The 18,934-nt window shown below is 36.6% G+C and overlaps 1 protein-coding gene across 5 annotated transcripts in view; it reads right to left on the bottom strand.

The window, feature by feature from the left end:
* Positions 1-18,934, bottom strand: part of GRID2 (glutamate ionotropic receptor delta type subunit 2) — a 781,470-nt gene that overhangs the window by 199,424 nt on the left and 563,112 nt on the right. For all 5 annotated transcript variants that reach the window (XR_011096421.1, XM_068681714.1, XM_068681715.1 and 2 more), the window contains 2 exons: positions 14,942-15,103; positions 6,777-6,896 (listed from right to left, as the gene is read on the bottom strand). Coding sequence is in view for 4 of the 5 variants with exons in the window: in XM_068681714.1 (XP_068537815.1) it covers positions 6,777-6,896; positions 14,942-15,103 (282 nt within the window). In the remaining variant the exon portion in view is untranslated. The remainder of the gene's footprint in view (positions 1-6,776; positions 6,897-14,941; positions 15,104-18,934) is intronic.

The following is an 18,934-nucleotide window of genomic DNA, read 5'->3' as shown; positions in this document are numbered from 1 at the left end:
AACAGCTTCAATGGAAAACAGGAGTTACAGATACAATTAGTACCTTTTACTTATTTATTTATTATGGCTGATCTTTTTCAAGTGTCCATTGTCATAACAAGATATTCAAGGAAAATAAAACCACAACTTTGAAAGAGATAAATATTTTTCCTTTTCTTTGCTTCCAAGAAAACTATATTATTAGCAGGAAGGGGGTAAAATGAAACCTCTTATCCTAATGAATAAAAATGAATAAAAAATACAAAACTATATAATTTAAATTGCATACAAAATATTTGTTTCTTTCTAATGAAAACAATCACTCAAAATAGGCAGCTCCCAATCCACCAAAAGCAGCTTTCAGTAAGAGCATTTAAATTAGTTTTGACAAGAATGGAAATTCTGAGCAAAATAGAGATGGACTCATCCCTGCCAAAACTGCCAAGAGAAATACGACAGAGCCCCAAGGTCCCAAGGGGAATTTTTTGTCTGACACCAATGCTTCTCCCCAGGGTTCTATTGCACTGTCCCTTCCTGCCACACTGCATTTTATCTTTTTCCCACTCTTCCCAGTGCAGGAGCAAAACCTTCATTTCAGAATTCTACAGTTACTAGGAGGCTTGAAAGATTTGGGGGACTTCAAACTCCTACAACTCTATAAACGTCACTGCTAAAGCCATGCATCTGCATGCTGAAAACTGCATAAGCCTGTAATTTAATTGCTTGAGATGCATTTTAACTAGCCACTTAACCAACCATTATTCAGAACTGAGAAACCTGGACAACTACCTGACTCACACAGCATAAAATCAGCTTTCCTTTTTATGACAGGTCCCTCAACCTTTGAATGCTTGAGCACATGAGCTCAGCAGACATAGCTTACTATCCTTCTTCTTAGAAGAAATACGTGGGATACCATGTTGCTATCACGCTGGGTTTGCCTTAGCTTTGTAGGCTTTTATTTGGAGTTTGAAAGTTTGTGTGCTAGCTAAATTTGCCCACAAATATGACTCAGGCTCCTTATTCCTGGTGGATGTCCCAGGTGAATGTGAGTAATTCATGGGGTTGCTCATAACACATCCTATATTAGCTGCTCTGCATAAATAAAGGACTACTAGAAGGACTTGAACCTTGGTTTTCCATATTCTTTTGGCTGCATCCACTGCATCACAGAATCCATTTCTAACTTCTTTACTTCACTCTTTGTTATGAACACTGAAATCCTTGATTGTCCAGACAAACAGCCTGGGGTCAGGGCAGGCACCTGGACTGTCCAACACCAGGATTCAGATCTCTTTTCCCATCGGAGTCCAAAACCTAACAGATTCTGCAGATGGTAGGCTATAAATTACTCTGAGTCAGTCTCTTTCTGCAGTCTCACATTTTAAAAGAATATGCTTTATTCAAAATCAAATCAGGGAATTTTTTTAAACTTATCAAATTCAGGAATACAATCTCCATTGCTTTAGTCTTCAGAAGTCTAATATGCGCGATGTCTGTTTAGATTGACTTAAACTAAACAGAAGTGCATTTTGAAGTAAGTCACTGTTCTTTACTAATGCAAGTTTCACTGTGGTAACATGCAAATTCCCAACTTTTCTAGCCAAATTAGATTAAATTGAAATTTCACAAAATATTTTTGGAAGCTAACAGGATGGGAAGGATCAGTCACTGTATCTTCACCCATTGCACAGCACTAAATAAAGGAAGGAAATGATACTCTTCAGAAGAAGTAAGTAAAGCACCGGACTAGAACAGCCAGCCTCCATCCACCATGGTATTTAATTACTTCTTTATCTCATTTTTAGCGGGCTGTTTATGTATTTAAAGTTGTTTTAAAGAAAGCATCATGTTAGTACTTTGCCAGGTCTAACATTGCTATCAATGCTAGAGGCAGACACAGCAAAAATTCTTTTCAACTCACTAAAAAATACACCTTCAACAATGTCTCTGTAAATTCCAGGTGTATCTTCCAGTCACATCATAAACTGCACATCAGCCTTTAGAAGCAGCTAAGACAGATCACAGCTTAAAGTACCAAGTGCTGATATATATACATTTTTAAATCACTTTACAGAGCTCTGCCTTTGATCATGATCACAAAGGGAACCGGTGAACCTGTAATTTACCTCAAGTAGCTAACCAAGACAAAAATACTGTGTCCGCTCTTGGTTATTAAATAGTGCTAGTTAACAGGTGTCAGCAGAGCTGTCTTAACTCCTCTTTGTAACTAATGAAGCAAAAGGGAATAAAAGATGAAAGAAAAAAGTTTTAACTGTAGCACAAGAGACAGCCGCTTCTGCAAGAGGGAAGCCAAATATACACTTGTAATGTATGTTGCTTCTTGATGCAAATGTAAGAAAAAATGATAGGCTGGAAAACAAGGCAATACCACTACTGTAATCAAATATTCTCACATTAGGTGAGGTGTAGCAATCATTTTACTAGAATGAAAACAAAAAAGTGCAGTACAGTTTTCCCATCTCTGAACAAATATTACAACTATAAAATGTTCCATGTAACCCTAAATAATCTGTAAAATAAAAACTTTCATGCATTAATGCCACAGGGCGTTATGATATCCCATCATTCGAACTAGGAGAGCAGAGAGGAACACCACATCTGTTAGGCATTATGGCCACAGGCTGCCTTCACCTACATTCACATTAAATATTTTGCACTACAGATATCCCTTGGATTAAAATATAGAAGACATTCTCCTTATGGTCATTAAATGAAAAGCTTTTTGGGCAGAGCCCTGAAATCCTACCAGACGAATGCTACAGCCTCACAGCATCTGGGGTTACTCAGCTGCCCTTCCCAGGTAATCTGTTTTCCTGCATACTCCTGGCTTGGTCCTTGCTCTGAGGCATCCCTAGGTGATCTGAAGGCAAAGAAAGCCCTGACAAGGACACTGCGGTGCAGCAAGGGAGATAGACAAGAGCCTGGCACATACTCTCATGTCTCCATATGGAGGCAATGACAGAAACCATCTCCAGAAGACAAGGGAAATACATTGGAGGTGGGTTTACACTAATGGGGATAGAGAGGCAGAGCAAAATGTACAGTTTCCAAATGACCACATGCGGTAAGAAAAACAGTGTGGGAACACCAAGACAGTCCTCTAAACTTCAACAGGTCTAGCTCAAAGCCTCTGAGGATGAGTCCACTTGGGATTACAAGGAGCACTGGAGGAAACATAAAAAACACTTTATTCTTGCAATGCTGTTTTCTACACCAGTTAGCTATAGGACAGTACTCCTCTGAGCTATCAACTCCCTTCCATTCAATTGTTTGTTGGACAGTGATTCAGTGGAATGGCAGCTTTTATTTCAACAGTATAGATGAAAGTATTGCACTGAAATTTAAATGTCAAAGAATACACACACAAATGTCAAATACCAACAGACAAATGCCAACAGAGAAATGTCAGAAATACTCCCGTGTCTCTTACTGAATATAACTATATCTGCACAAATGCAAACCACAGCATGATATGTAAAAAAGCAAGAGTTTTTCTGCAGTTTCCTTGGAACTGTATCACCACTGGTTTCAATAAAATCAGTATCTGGCAGTGATCTAGCTGTATTACTCAAAGTATCTGACCCCAGCAACACATAAGCAATCCCTAGTCTGCAAGGTGATGGATGGTATTTGCAGATGTAACGGTACATCAAGGTGAGATAAGTTGTATTTCAGGCAAATCCCACTGCTGAATTTGTTAATTCCTTGCAAGATGAAAGCTCCCTACACAATGAACTTTCATGTCAATGCTCCCACTGTTTTCCAGATATGATGGTAACCCATGAAAGTTGAAGGTGGGGACTTGCAGACAGTTTCTGCTAGGTACATGGTTTAATTTAGGCAGTAAAGACAAACACACATGTAACTACTTGATTCTTCCTAAAATGTTTGTATTCTTGAGTCCAAGGATTATTAACCTGTAAAAATAGGTGAACTTTTCAGAGGTAACCGAATAACTCAGGGATCCAGACAGAACTTACTTCAAACACAATCTGGATTCTTGAGAAATCTGAGTGCTTTTTAAAACGTTACTTTCTTTAATTAAAATCAGTTAATTATTCCTCAGGAAAAAAAAAAATAAATTCTTTACACACTTGACTTGGTGTGACCTTCTGGTCCCAATGACTTCAATGGGCCTTTTGTCATGATTTCACCCTTCATTATCTTCTGCAAAAGTACTTGGAAACACGTTAATTGGGGAAGATGCATTTGTTTAGAAATTTCAGTATACTAATTGCAGCTGCTTCCACTAGAGCTAAGAAGTAAAGATGGTTCAGTAGTTCTGTACTTAAGACTACTAAATACATGAAAATCTGAAGAGTACTTTAATTAGTGACTAGCAAAAATACATCTGACTCCTGTAATTATTACAATTTGCTTCCAACACTAGTGGCTCATAATTTGAAAAGTAAAATTTCAAAATACATGAACTTTTGTCAAAGTACTAAAACCAAAATCTGGCATTTTCACCTTAAAATATATTTTATTCTTCATCTCTGATGTAAATGCTTTAGGATCCCCAAAGCTTGGTTTTTGACTGTATGTATGACATTGACTGTAAATACCATATTAATTTTAAATCCTTTTATGGTTCAACTGAAATAAATATGTAAATAAATAAATGCTTAATTAAATTATTTTGATCTTTTTATTTTGAAAGACACATTCAGGAACAGTTCTCACCATGTATATAGAAATTTCTTTCTAAAGAAAGCTTTCAGAGAAAAGAATTTTCTCTGGATCACTGAATGTCATTTAGAAAAAAATATTGGAACAGATTAAATCTGTTCTGGACATATTTATTTATTTATTTATTTTAGCTGCAGTGCACCATAAAACTCTGAAAATAGACATTTATAGTGCAACTTCCATCAGGAAAAATTTCTTGTATTCTCTCTATATAAATTTAAATGCTCATCTTGCCAAACATAGTAGGAAACTGAAAAAATGTATTTTTATTTTTTTAACCTTGTTTCTCTTCTGAACAGGGTCTTATGACACTGATTTTCATGGTCTAATTATATTCTGTGCAAAGCTCTGTTCTCTTTGACAAACTATTTCCTTCCAAAGACAATGAATGTCTCTTTGTCCTTGAAGTGCAATAAAGAATAAACTAGGAAGGTTCAAAAAGCCTGTTTGCTTGTTTTGGAATGCCATTGCTTTGCACAACCTGTGTGCCCATGCTCATTAGTTTCCTCTTTAAATGTAAAAACTATACCATACTTTAAAGTTGTGCCTTATAGTTAAATTACACCGCTGAAGAGGAGTTAGAAAAGATAGGAAGTCCTTTAGCATTTCTGTATTTCCCAGTCCCTTTTATAGATCTCTCTCAGTTCTATCTTTTGTGAAATGGGAGAACACAACTGCATGCTGCACTCAGGCATTCGCCCAGACAGGCCTGAAGTCAAAAACCAACAAAAATCAATCAATTAAATTAAATCAAGACATAACAGATTTGTCTTAGGAAAGACTACTTAGTTGGTCTAAAAAATAAATAGCTCCTAAACGCACAGCATGGAAAATAAATCAAGTCCAAATATGTTGAAACAGACTCAATTTGTAGGTGAGAGAATAAAGATTCATCCAACATTCTGGTTGCCTAAAGGCTTTGCAAAGCACCCCTCTAAATATTAACAAGATCCAGCCCCATTTAGCTTGCGAGGCATCTGTCAGGATCTCTGCTCAAGGTGACATAGCTATAGGCACATGTGTATTAAGTTATTGACAAGAGATGATACAATGGAGCCAGAAACAGCAGGAAAGGAACAAAAATTCTGATGAAAATCAGAGGAGTTGAGAGTCACTTTTAACTTCTTATTTATCTCTCTCTTCTTTCAGAGCACTTATCTATTACTGCAGAAGGTATGCAGACAAATGATGTACTTCATCATATAGTGACACTGACACATGGAAGCAGTATATATATATTAAGATAACTTTCTCTATCATCTGCTTTGAGACAATCCCTTCAGGTTAGGTACCTATAAAAACCAGCATGATCCAATACAGTAAATTTAAAAAATCTTGGTGTTATCTTTAAGGTCTGTTTTTGAAGAGCTGCTACTGAAAAAGCTTATCTACCCTTCTCATTTCTGAAATGTTACTGTGTGATTTTTGCTACTTTTGCCATCTCAGATGGGGGCTACCCCTACAAAGCTAAGGATATGAATTGCAAATTGAGACCCGCTTCTTTTGCTCTAGATGTATGCAATTTACCCAATCTCAGTCAAAGTATTTGGACTGTGTCTGGCAGCTAAGTACCTAACTTTACATATTTTCTGTAAAAGTTTGTAAGTACAGGATGTTTCCATAGGAGTGAAGACAAGAAATTACAAAAACGTCTATCTCACAACAGATTTTATCTTCCTATAGCTATGAATTTTAATCATCCAACAATTGAAGCATCCTACTGTGACCATAAGCATCAAGTATGAAGCTGAGAGCTCTAAATATCTTCCAATGTAAAACTTGATATTTTTGAAATGGCTTGCAAGGATTACAAAACAACAGCGTTTGCTAGTCTTTTGCAATCGCCTACCAGCCGATTAGCATACTGTGTATTATGAACAACACCTTGGTCAACTGCAATGCTCTTTGCAATGATAAAATGGATGGGTATCTAGAAGTTCACGACTTTTCTCACATTTCTTACTCCTCTCAACCATATGTACATGTTGTCTGTCATCAAATACTTTTCTGTCAAGTTGGCACACAAGACAGTTTTAAAAAAATAGTAAAAAGCAGTGTCTTGATTGAATAATATGTAGTCTCACCTTACGGATGCCTCTGCCAAGGTCTTCTCCGTAATTTGTCCCCAGAATTTCAAAGTGAACATTTGGATTCCCCCCATTTTCTGCAAATTCCAGTTCTCCAGTCAAACCATTCACTCCACCCTATTGAAAAACAAAAAGAATACTGAGTGAAAACTGAGAAGTAGCCAATTAATAACAATCTTTTGTTTCTTCAAGGGATTTCTGTGCTACTTATACACATACAACTACCAGAATTAGGACAATTTTCTGAAGTCCACATATCCCTAAAAATTCTGAACCCGAAATTGTCCCTCTGTCACTAAATTTCCTCACAAAACAATCAAACTCAACAATGCTGAGAGATGTAATAACAAGCAGTAGTCTTACTTTTAGCTTATTTGCTAACATTTGCTCTTTGTACCAACAGTGAGACATTAAATTCTAATCCCATATCAAGAAAAGCAGTTTTGCAACCAGTTTTAGTGGAATCAAAACTAAAGACAAACATACAAAAGAAATTATACAAAAATGACTTTGCTCTTTCCCCCAAACATTTCTCATCCAAAACAGGTTTCCACAGGATATCAGGTTGGGTTTTGGATTAAATTAGGAGTATTTTGAGATCACCACCGTATGTGATCCATACAAGTGATGAGGGTTTTGTTTAGCTGAATATAATCAGTTGTTTTCCTCCACAAATCTTCTCTGGAACTTGGAATGCATCAGATAAACAGTAGTGCAGCAAATTTTCATGCTTACTTCTACTTTGTTCTACATTTTAGGCAGAAGGGCTAATAGTAAAGATGAAACAGTATTGACTATAAAGAATCAAAACTGAAAGGGCTGTACATTCCATAACAGTTCTTAAAATATATTCCAGGATTCATTCAACATGGCAAACATTTCAGCCTTTTATAAAAACTGTGATAACATGAACTGTAAAATCAACAGAGCCATGTGAAATGCCCGCAACGAAAACCTTTAGCCTTAGAAAATTTCCACAATTTTTTTTGATATAGGAAAAATTACATGTTTAACCCACTTCATCCAAGAAACGTTAATATTTTATGTATGCACAGAAAAAAAAAACAACTAATTACCTCTGTTATAAAACCATACAAAATGCATAGCTTTTCTTCAAAACATAAATTGAGAGTTTTCTTAAAGTTCCGATCTTTTGGTAAAACATTAGTATGACTACTGTAAAAATGAGGAAATTACTCATCGATACCTTTAAAACTTTAAGATTAGAGATTTGCATTGTCAGGGAAACATTTTCTACTTATTTCATAATGTGTCATTTTCAGCCAAAAAGAAGAAAATACTTTGCACGTATATGTATTTTTAACCTTTTCTATAATCTTTACTTTTCAGATGAAGTACTAAAAGTGAAAAAAACACAATCCTGATGAAAAGGTATGACCACACAGTCTTTTGCAGCATGATTCCAAGTCATCCAGGCAATTTTGATGCATATTACTATCGTTATCAGCACTCTGAGATTATTTGTTAGCTTGAGCACAATCCTGTAATAATCACACACTCATGGCTTTTAGATTGGGATAGCATACCTCTGGCTGTTACAGAGTAAAGACTCAGTGAGTTTGTGATTACCTGTGAAATCATTTGAACTTGTCCTTAGGTAAATATCCAAGTTTCATAAATACAAAACAAATTTCTGTAAATTTCATTTGACTACATACTATTCTTCAACAACAACAAAAAAAACAACCTGTTGTACATGTCTTTTTTCCTTATACAGGCTCATCTGTCTTTCTGAGTAATTAAACTGGAATTTCATGGTATATGTAATGTGGAAATACCTGTGAAACAGCACAGTTTTGCAAGGGTTGGGATCTCCATCTGATTCCCAGAAACTTTCACCTGGCTGACTTGCCCCTCCCTGACAGCCTACACCTGTTCCTATTCCTTCACCACTGAGCTGATACCATATACTGCCTTTATTATACTTCTATTTCATATTTCCTATTCTACTTCCAAAAACTTTTCCCCCACAATGTGAATTGAACATGGGGGTCTGAGCATGAAAATTAATTACACTGTTATAAACCACCTGTGATGTATAATGTTTTCAAGTTAGCCTCATGAAATGTCTAGAAACAGCAAGTGAAAACTCTGGAATGAAGTGATAAAAGAAAGGAAATAGGAAACAAAAAAGTTCCGTTCACATACATGCTCAGTGCAGTAGAAAGTGTGTATGGAACCTCTTTTTACCTCTTTTTTTTTTTTTTCTTTTTTTTTTTTTTTTTCTTATTTTGTTGCAAAGTGCTTTAAAATTAGGGATTTTAAAGTTAATTTTTCAGGTTGAGAGCACTCCTAATAATTTATGGAACATGAAGATACAAGCATGTCTCAAATGTAAGTGATTTTTGATACTTCAGACTAAAATATTAAATTGCTCTCTCTCTCTCTTTTTTGGCAACTCTTGTCTCTATTTGAGTAAATACGATCAAAAAAAGGTCATTTGAAGAAGGACTTCACCTCGGTTACATATGAAGTAATGAAATCCACCTTTCATGAAAACACAGGTTTCCTTGGATATGGCTCGTAACTAGTACAGGCCAACAGATGTGCTACTGGATTTTGAAATGGTATCTATCCAAAACCATTGTGTAAGTTTATTTTCCTTGATTGTTAAATGGCTGCAAATGTTGGGGCAAGATACAAACTGCATGTCTGTAAGCTATTTTTATCTGCCTGAAATCCAGCAGTAACCATAACAACAAGTTTTCTCATTCATCTATTTGGTAATTTTCTCATGCTTTGAAGATTTGTCATGTAAGAGTGTCTTTGATTAGAGTTTTCTTTCCTACACTGTGTACACCAGAAATAAGTGTAATAAGAGCTCAGATTATATGGAAATGCTCCTGGCTTGGAAAGTGAAGAAACAGAGGTAAAACAGTGTGGAACCACCCATATAATGAAAAACAACAGTAAAATCTGATAGGAAACGTCTTAGAGGTCCTGACATCTTAGTTCCACCTGTGACCTGCCTTGCTGCCTCAGCCCCACAGGCCAGGAAATCCTGTAATGGAAATCTGCTGGTTCTTGTTGCCCCACGCAACCTTCTTTGCCTGGCACATGAGCTTGTTTTATTGCTCATGGCTGAGGGAACGGCACAGCATATGGCCTAGTGAGAGCTTCAGGACACTGCTCCCATTTTTCTGCACACAGTGCACATTAGTCTTTCACAGCGTGGATCCCTCAAACACTTCCTTGATTTACTGAATATGTTTTATATCCCTCCTCTAATGCAAAGTGGAAAGAGATCACAGTGGAAATGGCAATCCGTGTGACAGTTACTGATCCACTAACTTCCTGATGAGGTTTTTTCAAACCATGTCAGCATTAATTAAGATAATGGGTAAGAGCCAAATAAATTTTTCATTCCATTTAACTTACAGAAACAATGCTATTTGGGAAAAAAGACAGATTTATTATCCACTCTAAAATTCTTCTACAGTTGAGCCACAACCATGCAATTTCCTGACACATTTAAAACCGAAGAGTGAAATGTCAGTTGTTAGGACAAAAATGTTTTACTTATGTTTCTGATTACTGCTCTGGGCTTCGCAGAGCTATTATAAAGCTGGCAATATAGTCAAAGCCTACTTGAGTCCCCTCTAGACTGGCAAGATAAACTACAATTTATATATGCTTAGGCACTGTTATACTGTAAGTAAGTCCCTGAAGAAAGTACTATTTACCCAGCAGTCAGGACTTCACATGGGAATGTCAGCTTGCCAGTCATCAGTTACAAAATATTTCACTTGTTCACAAAGCTCCTTTTGAAATTCTGGTTATGCTCAGACCCTAGCTATTTTGCAATAATAATAATAAAAAAAAAAAAAAAAAAAAAAAGGAAAGGAAAAGAAGTGTGGCTATAGGCATAAAAAATGCTGTAAGCATCAGATATGATTTCCATGTTTAAAAATCTGATATTGAAAAAAATAATAAAATTATTACAGCTAAAGACACTGTTTTCAGGTGCCTGCAGAAAAAGAGTGTACACCACTGTCTGAAAAACAATTTGTCATCTTTTTCACACATCATCCTTGAACACGACTGACAATTCTGAGACCCAAACCATTTGACAATTCTTGCCCCTGATTCACGAAACAGCAAAGTTGCAGCACATTTTCCACAAAGGAACAGCTCTATGCTGCTGCTAGCACTAAAAATTTTTTGTTTGTCAGTGAGCTAAGCAAATGTGACTGGGAAGAGATCAGGTAAATGAGAGTGAATATATGCAGTAACTTGATGTCATTTTTTCCGAGTTGATCCTCCATATAATCCTACTTACATTTATTCTCAGGCTATTCAGGAAGATTAATTTTTCCAACAGTAGAATTATTTTCAACTAATACTTATTACTCTCACAGTGAAATAGCTTAACCGAGAAATAAAAAAAAAATGGGCACGCATTTGGGGATAGTTCCTATTGCAGAAGTGAATTTAGGTCTAATTGCCAGAGCTGTCCAAATTCATTAGTAGGATTGTATTTCCTGATTAATTTAATTATTTATTCAGTTCCAGAATGGAGAGAAACAGATATTAGATTTTTTTTTTTAAATTATTATTATTAATTTTAGTGGCTTTTTAGATTTTCCAATCAGCTGAAATCACACAGTAAATCAACTTTTGGAGTTGTTTATAGGAACAGAGACCCAGGAATCAAGTATTCAAGAATGAAAAGTAACAAGTTACAATAGGGTATGATTCAGATAGCCATTCTGTTATTTCAAGAGATCTCTGAAACTCTTAAATCCTCCCTTGTTCCCTGCTCTTCCATACTAGCTCATTAATCACAAAGAAGCCATTTTCTCTATTTATTTCCAGAACTCTGCTATTTTTAGCAAGTGGGGCTGCAGGTACATCAGTAACCTTTTCTCTTACTTCAGTGTATAGCTTATACAGATTTCCCAACTCTTTTCTTATTTTTTCCCTCCAGAAATCAGAGGAAGATCCCTTTAGCAGTTAAAATGCTGACAGATATTCCCATTTCATGATCTCTGTTTCTACAAGACAGATTTTCTTCTAGAAAAGCTTCCTCTAGAACCCATTTTTCTGCTTTCTTAAAGACAAGAAGCTGTGAGTAGCAGTAAGATGGCAACGTTACCTCCACTTTGCTGCTGACAGGAGAACAGTTACTTCACTGCTAGTCCTTTTCTAAGGCAGGCAGTCTGGAACTAGGCATCCATTCCTTAACCATTTCCCCACCACCACGGTACTTGACCATCCATTAAAATTACAGTGAGGTGAGGGGCAATGTGGGACAAGACTGTGATTCCAACTATCACAGAATCACAGAATCGTATAGGTTGGAAGAGACCTCCAAGATCACCGAGTCCAACCTCTGACCTAACACCAACAAGTCCTCCACTAAACCATATCACTCAGCTCTACATCTAAACGACTTTTAAAGACCTCCAGGGATAGTGACTCCACCACTTCCCTGGGCAGCCCATTCCAACGCCTAACAACCCTTTCGGTAAAGTTGTTCCTAATATCCAACCTAAACCTCCCCAAACTATGCGACTCAGATTGTTATGAAGGTACAGTTAAAACTGTGCAGGGGGTGGGAATCCTTTTTCCAGGCACGTCTAAGAATGTCAAGTGTATCTTTGCTCTGAGCCATAGCAATGTTTTCCAATGCTATTCCAGTATGCACTACATCTTTGAAACTGTGGTGATTTCAAGATGAAAATGCAGAATCTTCTACTCTGAAACCACTTAAATACCACACGGCCATTTTTTCTTGCTTTCCTTCAAGATTAAAATTAAAGAAAAGGGTTTTAAGAAATGCTTTTGATTTGTTGGTTTTAGTGGATGTTCCACAATGACAGAAGACAAAAAGTATGCAAAAACTGTGATCCTGAAGTTCTTCTAAATAACCGGGTCAGTGAATTCAAAGGGAAAGTAGATCACAAAACTGAAGCAGAATTCCTCTTTCCTGTACTTTTTCCAACACTTTGCAGAAATCTTTAGTATCCATACAGGAAATTTATGCCTGCAGTTTTGGGCTTACTTTTGACTTTCAACTTTATCATGTTGCTTCCATAAATTCATCTTAGCCATCACAATGCAGCGTGCAAGAAACATTTGTACACTTCCATTTACACCTGCAAAATGGCTTATTGTCAAAGCCATCTCATTCAATTAGTAGAGAAACCCAAAAGCAACAGGAAATAAATTTGGTTAACTGTATGTCACAGATTTCTATAGTGTTCAATTCACTTTCTACCAAGTTGACCAAATCCCTGGAACCTCATCTTACTCTTGCCTTCTTGAACGCATTCATATTTTTACTAATGGTTTCTATTCACATTTCAGGGTGAAGTACTGCAAAAAAAGATCTTCGAGACAGCGTGGCTCTGTTGTGAAAGGCCACAGAAGGAATTTATTTTATTAATCACACCATTTTAAGAGGTGGGAAATGGAAGAAGATAAATTGGACGTGCTAGTTAGGGCAACACAGGCAAAATGGAATAAACCCTGGCTGTTTGAGATGCAAAAAGATGCAATAGTGGTGAGACACAGCATGAAGGACATTTATGTAGGAGAATAGGATCAGTCTCCCATCCACAAATGTCACAAGCAAGCAAATATTTGTAAATACAAAACAGTCACCAGTTCTTTTCATTGTGGATCACTTCAAAACTAAAATTTAGAACTGCTAGCAGGACTACCAGAGTTTGCCTGAAACTTCAGTTCAGATAGCAAATTCTAATTCTAATGTGGAAGTGGGTATTTTGACTTCTCTGGCTCAGGCATCCTATCTGGATTTGAGTAAGTAGAAATAGCTTTTAGTTTATTAAAGAAAAAGTGCACCCCAGTATTTACAAAGTGCAAGTTGATAAGAAAAGTTCCAGAATCAGCCTTGCCTTAAAGTAGCTTAAAATACAAGAGACTGCCAAATGAGAATTTGAAATTGTCCTGTGATACTCTTTAGAGCCACTTAGAGCCATATCCTGCCCCTGTAATAAGAAATGTGTCCTGGATTATCCTTGCAGTCTCATGACTTCCAACTATTAGAATGGTAACTGAGGACAGCCACCAAAGAAAGTCCTTGAAGCATTATTTGGGAGCTAACGCAGGTTGGACCTGGGTTGGATGGGGGGAGGGGAAGTGCTCCAAGGAGCTTTACATTTTGCCTATATCATCATCATTTCTGCTGTAAAGACCTAATACAGAACAGCAACTTCACAAAACAACATTAAACAACATTATATTTAAAATTATTTTATGTCCTTTTAATGAAAGACATAAATAAAGCTCAATTTTTTATTTTTATTTTTTAACTGTCCTGTTTTTTGGTGTTTACAATGCAGGCACTGCCAGCACTTTAAATGTAAATACACATTACCAGAAAGTACATGCAGACGAATGAGAAGACAGTTTTATGAAAGACATCAATAACATCAGGAGGCTGAACAGAATAACTTACAGGGAAGGGTAAACAACCAACCTATGCATATTTTGACTAAATGCTGACCTGGAAGGCTGTGAAAATTGTCTCTAAGTATGTGGAGTCTTTAAACATTATGAAGAAAGGGAATAAGTAGGAAAAATACACTTAAGGGCTGAAGAATAGGAAAATCATTTGGGGAATACGCATGATCTAGGTATGAACTAATATTCACAGAGAAATAGTGAGAACTTAACATTGGATAAAGCACCGTCTAATCTAAGAAATAGTTCTGCAATGGCCAGGTATAGACTAGATGACTCTATAGTCATCCATTCTCCTTCTCTCATTTCTATTATGCATATATATTAATGTCAATAGCAGTGGAACAACAAATTCCACAGAACACCAGCTGAGTGTAATTGTCCAACTTTTTTCTTCTTTATTTCACAAATAATAAATATAGTACATTTCTCTGGTTTACCCCCTAATCTGTGATAATTTTTCAAGACGATATTATTCTCTACCAGTGTTTGACAGTTTTGGTGAACAAACTCACTGATTTCACTTCAAAAATTATGACGTAGAAAAGAAAAACAATTAAAGAGTTTTCATTCAAAAATTGTAGATATATCAAAACTTTTGCTTCAAAAAACAACTACTGGTACTGGCAAGGACAGTACACATCTCAGATGGAAATACTACTGCGAGTATTTTAGAAATCTAAGATGATGAAATACTGGAAAAAAAAAAGTACCTTTTTGATAGTTTCCAACATGGATCGTCCTCCTTGCCAGGGCTTAGAGTTCTTCCTGATGCAGGTCAGGCTGGCCATGCTGTGCCACTTCCTGTCCTCCAGCTTCTTATGAAAGGCATTCGCCAGCAGAAGGACAGTGTCATATATATACAGGTTGGAAATCTGCAGACATTGAAAATAGAGTATTAGCATATTATTTGTGGTTTCCTGCCAGCAGCTAGAATTTATCATTTGTTTTGCCTGTCTCATAATCCTTTGGTAATTAAATGACTTATTTGGTTTTAAGAAGAAACCGTAAGAGTCAAAAAGTCCTCTCCTTGGCTCTGGTAGAAATAGCAGCTAGGGTCTCTAATGCTACAATTGATTTGCAGTGACAAAATATACACACGTAAAGTACAGGCAGTCCAATAGCTGGCACAGCTCCACTTGGAGGATTTAAAGCCCTGCTCATGACCGTAAGCAGACTTCTTTTTATTTTTAACCAGTTGCCTGGAATTTTCAATTTGTCAGTTGCCAGATATTTGGACACCATCAAATTCTGTTCAAGGCTGTTTGTTATTTTGAAAAACAGCAACTCTGAAAATTTTAAAATAATTTCAGCATGTTTATTTTTCCTGAGTTTTGCAGGCAATTCTGATGGAGGCAATTTCTAGTACAAAATCAGACCCAGCAAAATTTCCCTCTGTGTGCAGTTGCATGTTAGTTCTGAAATTTACAGTGTTTTCTGTCAGAGTATTTAGCAATGGCTGTTAATTCCTTGCAGGGCCAAGGTCTTATGGTTTATACGTGTTCACGTTTCACTGTGAGCATGTTTACATGCATGCAGTGTCCAAAAGTTCCAGTTTGGCATCAGTGAGAAGGCACTGGAGCTCAAGAAAATAAATTACTTGTGTGCCAATTCCACTCAGCCAGGTACCATTTCTATATATGTACTTTTCAATGCACACAGTGAAAAGTCAGTTGTGCTGACATACGGCTGATCAGCTCAAAACCTTAAAAGAAGGAAGCTTACAATAGGAAATTATGCCAATTTTGTGGAGAATACCTTTATTCTACCTTGTGAAAATATCCAAAGACTTGGAAAGTCCCACAGCTAATGGGAGCAGGTATATGCCAAGGAAGCACAAAAATGCTGAAGATCTAAGATGTTAATTGGAAAATCACCTTGAAATAGGTGGGGGGGGGGAAGCCTTTCTTCCTGTCTAATCCTTTCCATATAGCCTTTTAAAATCATTATTATTTATTTATTTTCTTATGTAAATTCCATCTTTATGCTGGCTTTGCCTGTGTCATCTGCAATCTGCTCTGTACAGTTCTCACAGAAAGGTTTTGTGACAGACTCCTTCCCTGCACAGCATCCAGGAAAGAGGTGATCTGTCTCCTTAGCTGGCCAGAATTTCCTGGGGCACTTTGCCTTCCACATCTTACTGATGAAGATCTCATGGTCTGCTTTTTCCCCTCCCAATAAAGTCCCAGGATTCCCTACTGCCTTTACATTAATATCGCAAACACACAGAACTTCTGATCCTTATTTTACTCTTCGTTTAAATGACTGTGATCCTTCACGCCCTGTTTCTGGAATATAGCCCTTAATTCTTACTCAGGCTCATTCCGTGACTCCAGTGGTTTTATTTCCATTTCAGTACTCACACAGGAATTAATTTGCTTCCTGCAGATGCTCAGGCCAGGCATCACTGTGTATGACAGGATTAGAAGCACGGACTGAGGATCTGGGTTCAGATTAATTGAGCGTTTTTAAAATAACTTGGATGATTTGTCTATTTATTCTCTAAACCTATAAAGGACTCAAAGCCTTACAGCTAAAACCATATTTCCCCAAAAAAGTCATCACCAGAGGGACATTTGTTTGAGGGAGAGAGAAGGACTTATTACTATGCTGTGAGATATGTTTATTTTACATATGCCTTCACTAAAGGGGAAAAAAACAACCAACCACCACACAAAACTCTGGAGAGCACAGACAATAAGGCCACTAATGAGACTAAATTGATACATGAAGGACTACAAATGCCAAGTCATCATTTCCCAGCGAAATGACATTGCTTTCAAGGTAGCTTCCATAACCTAATATCATGGGAATAGAAGACTCTTGTCACAGTTCATCAGGAAGGATGCACTTACAAATCCAAGAGTAATATAGCTGGGCCTTCATCAAGTATTAATAGGGCTCAAGAGTACAGAATGCAACAATTATTAAGCAATGTTATTCCTTTACTAACAGTTCACCTTAGCAGTTACAGCAATCAATCACTGATAACACAATGATAAAGAAACCACAATTAATTTCTGGTTCTCAATCACCCTTCCATTCCACTGCCAGAGGTATGCCCCATTAGTACCTGTGCCAACACACACAGTGGGGCTGAAACTTAAAAGTCACTTGAAAGTTCTAGTCATTTTCCTCAGATATTTCCTAGGACATTCGATTAATTGCCTAGTATCCATTACTGATACTTTATCCATTCCAAGTCTCTCAGACTAATGGCATGACTCTTGCATTATCAAGCTAACTGGATAACTTCCTCTTGATGCAATTCAAAATCCAGATGTGAATTTTTGTTCCAAAGTGTAGAAGATATTTCTTTTAATCAGACTACGTAGGAGTGATTAATCTGCATTAACTATGCTGATTTTACTCATACCTTGACTACTGCACAGAGCTTTTAGACGAAAGGATAATGGTAGTAACTATTTCTGTGAATCCAGTTTTTTGACTTCCTGTGCTTTTTGAGGCTTCCAAGGTGATACAAATTTATAGAAATTGTTGTTTTGACTAGGCCAATCCCAGACACATAATGACAGACCTTCACCAGGATCTTTTTGATCTTTTTCAGTGTTTTAATTAAGGTGCTGAAAAAATTAATTATTCACATAGCCTTTAGAGGGAGTAATTCAGGAAAAAAAAAAAAAAAAAAGAAATCCACCCTCATGATTTCCAGAGAATATTTCTGATTAGTCACACTTCGATGGCATAAAAAAAATCATTAGAAATTTCAATTTATTAACTGTTCCAACTCCCCACTGGAATAGAAGTTAATTTATAATATTGTTGGGGAGAACAAAGAAACAGCAAACAAACCCCAAAGCTACTTGAATGTCTGCGCATCGTATGAAGACACAGGGGAAATGACGCCAGAGTTGTTCTTCCTGTCACTATTTGGTATTGTTTCTCTAGCCACTAATGAAGAGCAGCCATCTCAGGGAAAGCAAGAACATAGAAACTGAGCTGTGCAAACAGTTAAACCAAAATTTCATCATTTCTTTGAACTGAAATGTTATAAAAGCTTTGGATAGGAAGATTACAGCTATCCAAGCTGTAGGTTGATCGGGAAGCATAGGTTAAGGTATAATAAGGTCCCAACTAACACATTAAATGGAATTTGTAGAAAAAGAAAAAAGATTTCTAGAATTTTTCTTTCCTAAAGTCAGTTCACCGTTGAAGTGAAATTAAAGTTAAGCTGAAGTGAAAAACAAACAAAATGTGAAGCCTGCTATTAACAGGATACTTTTTTTTTTTTCTTCACATTGCTCTAGTTAGTAACTCAGTTCATGAAAACTGTTCCTTGCAATCTCTAGCGGCTGCACGTAATCACACCCTCCATTTTTATGTATTATCCATAGACTAACAAAAATTTCCCCTAGGACAACACTGCCACAACAGAACAGAACAACCTAAAAATTTTTCACAGTTCCTAAATAGCCCCTACAGATATTCTATGCATCCATTGAACTTATGCAGCCCTGTTTAAGACCACTAATAGGACCACTGTGCAGTGTACTATGGCTGAAGTTTTTCATGTCATTAGTAGGCACTTACTGGTTGTTTTGTGAGCAATTAGTGAAGCAATAGCTCTTATAGTTAACCTGAAACAAGGAAAGACAAGCCACACTTCTCCTTTTCTCCTTAGATTTATCATTTTAAGCAAGTAAAGTCACTCTTTAAAACCATGCTATTTCTCTCCCATTCTCTCA

The sequence above is a fragment of the Anas acuta genome, chromosome 4 (genome assembly GCF_963932015.1).
Source record: "Anas acuta chromosome 4, bAnaAcu1.1, whole genome shotgun sequence".
Taxonomy (NCBI): Eukaryota; Metazoa; Chordata; class Aves; order Anseriformes; family Anatidae; genus Anas; species Anas acuta.
This window is presented reverse-complemented; position numbering and strand designations above follow the sequence as displayed.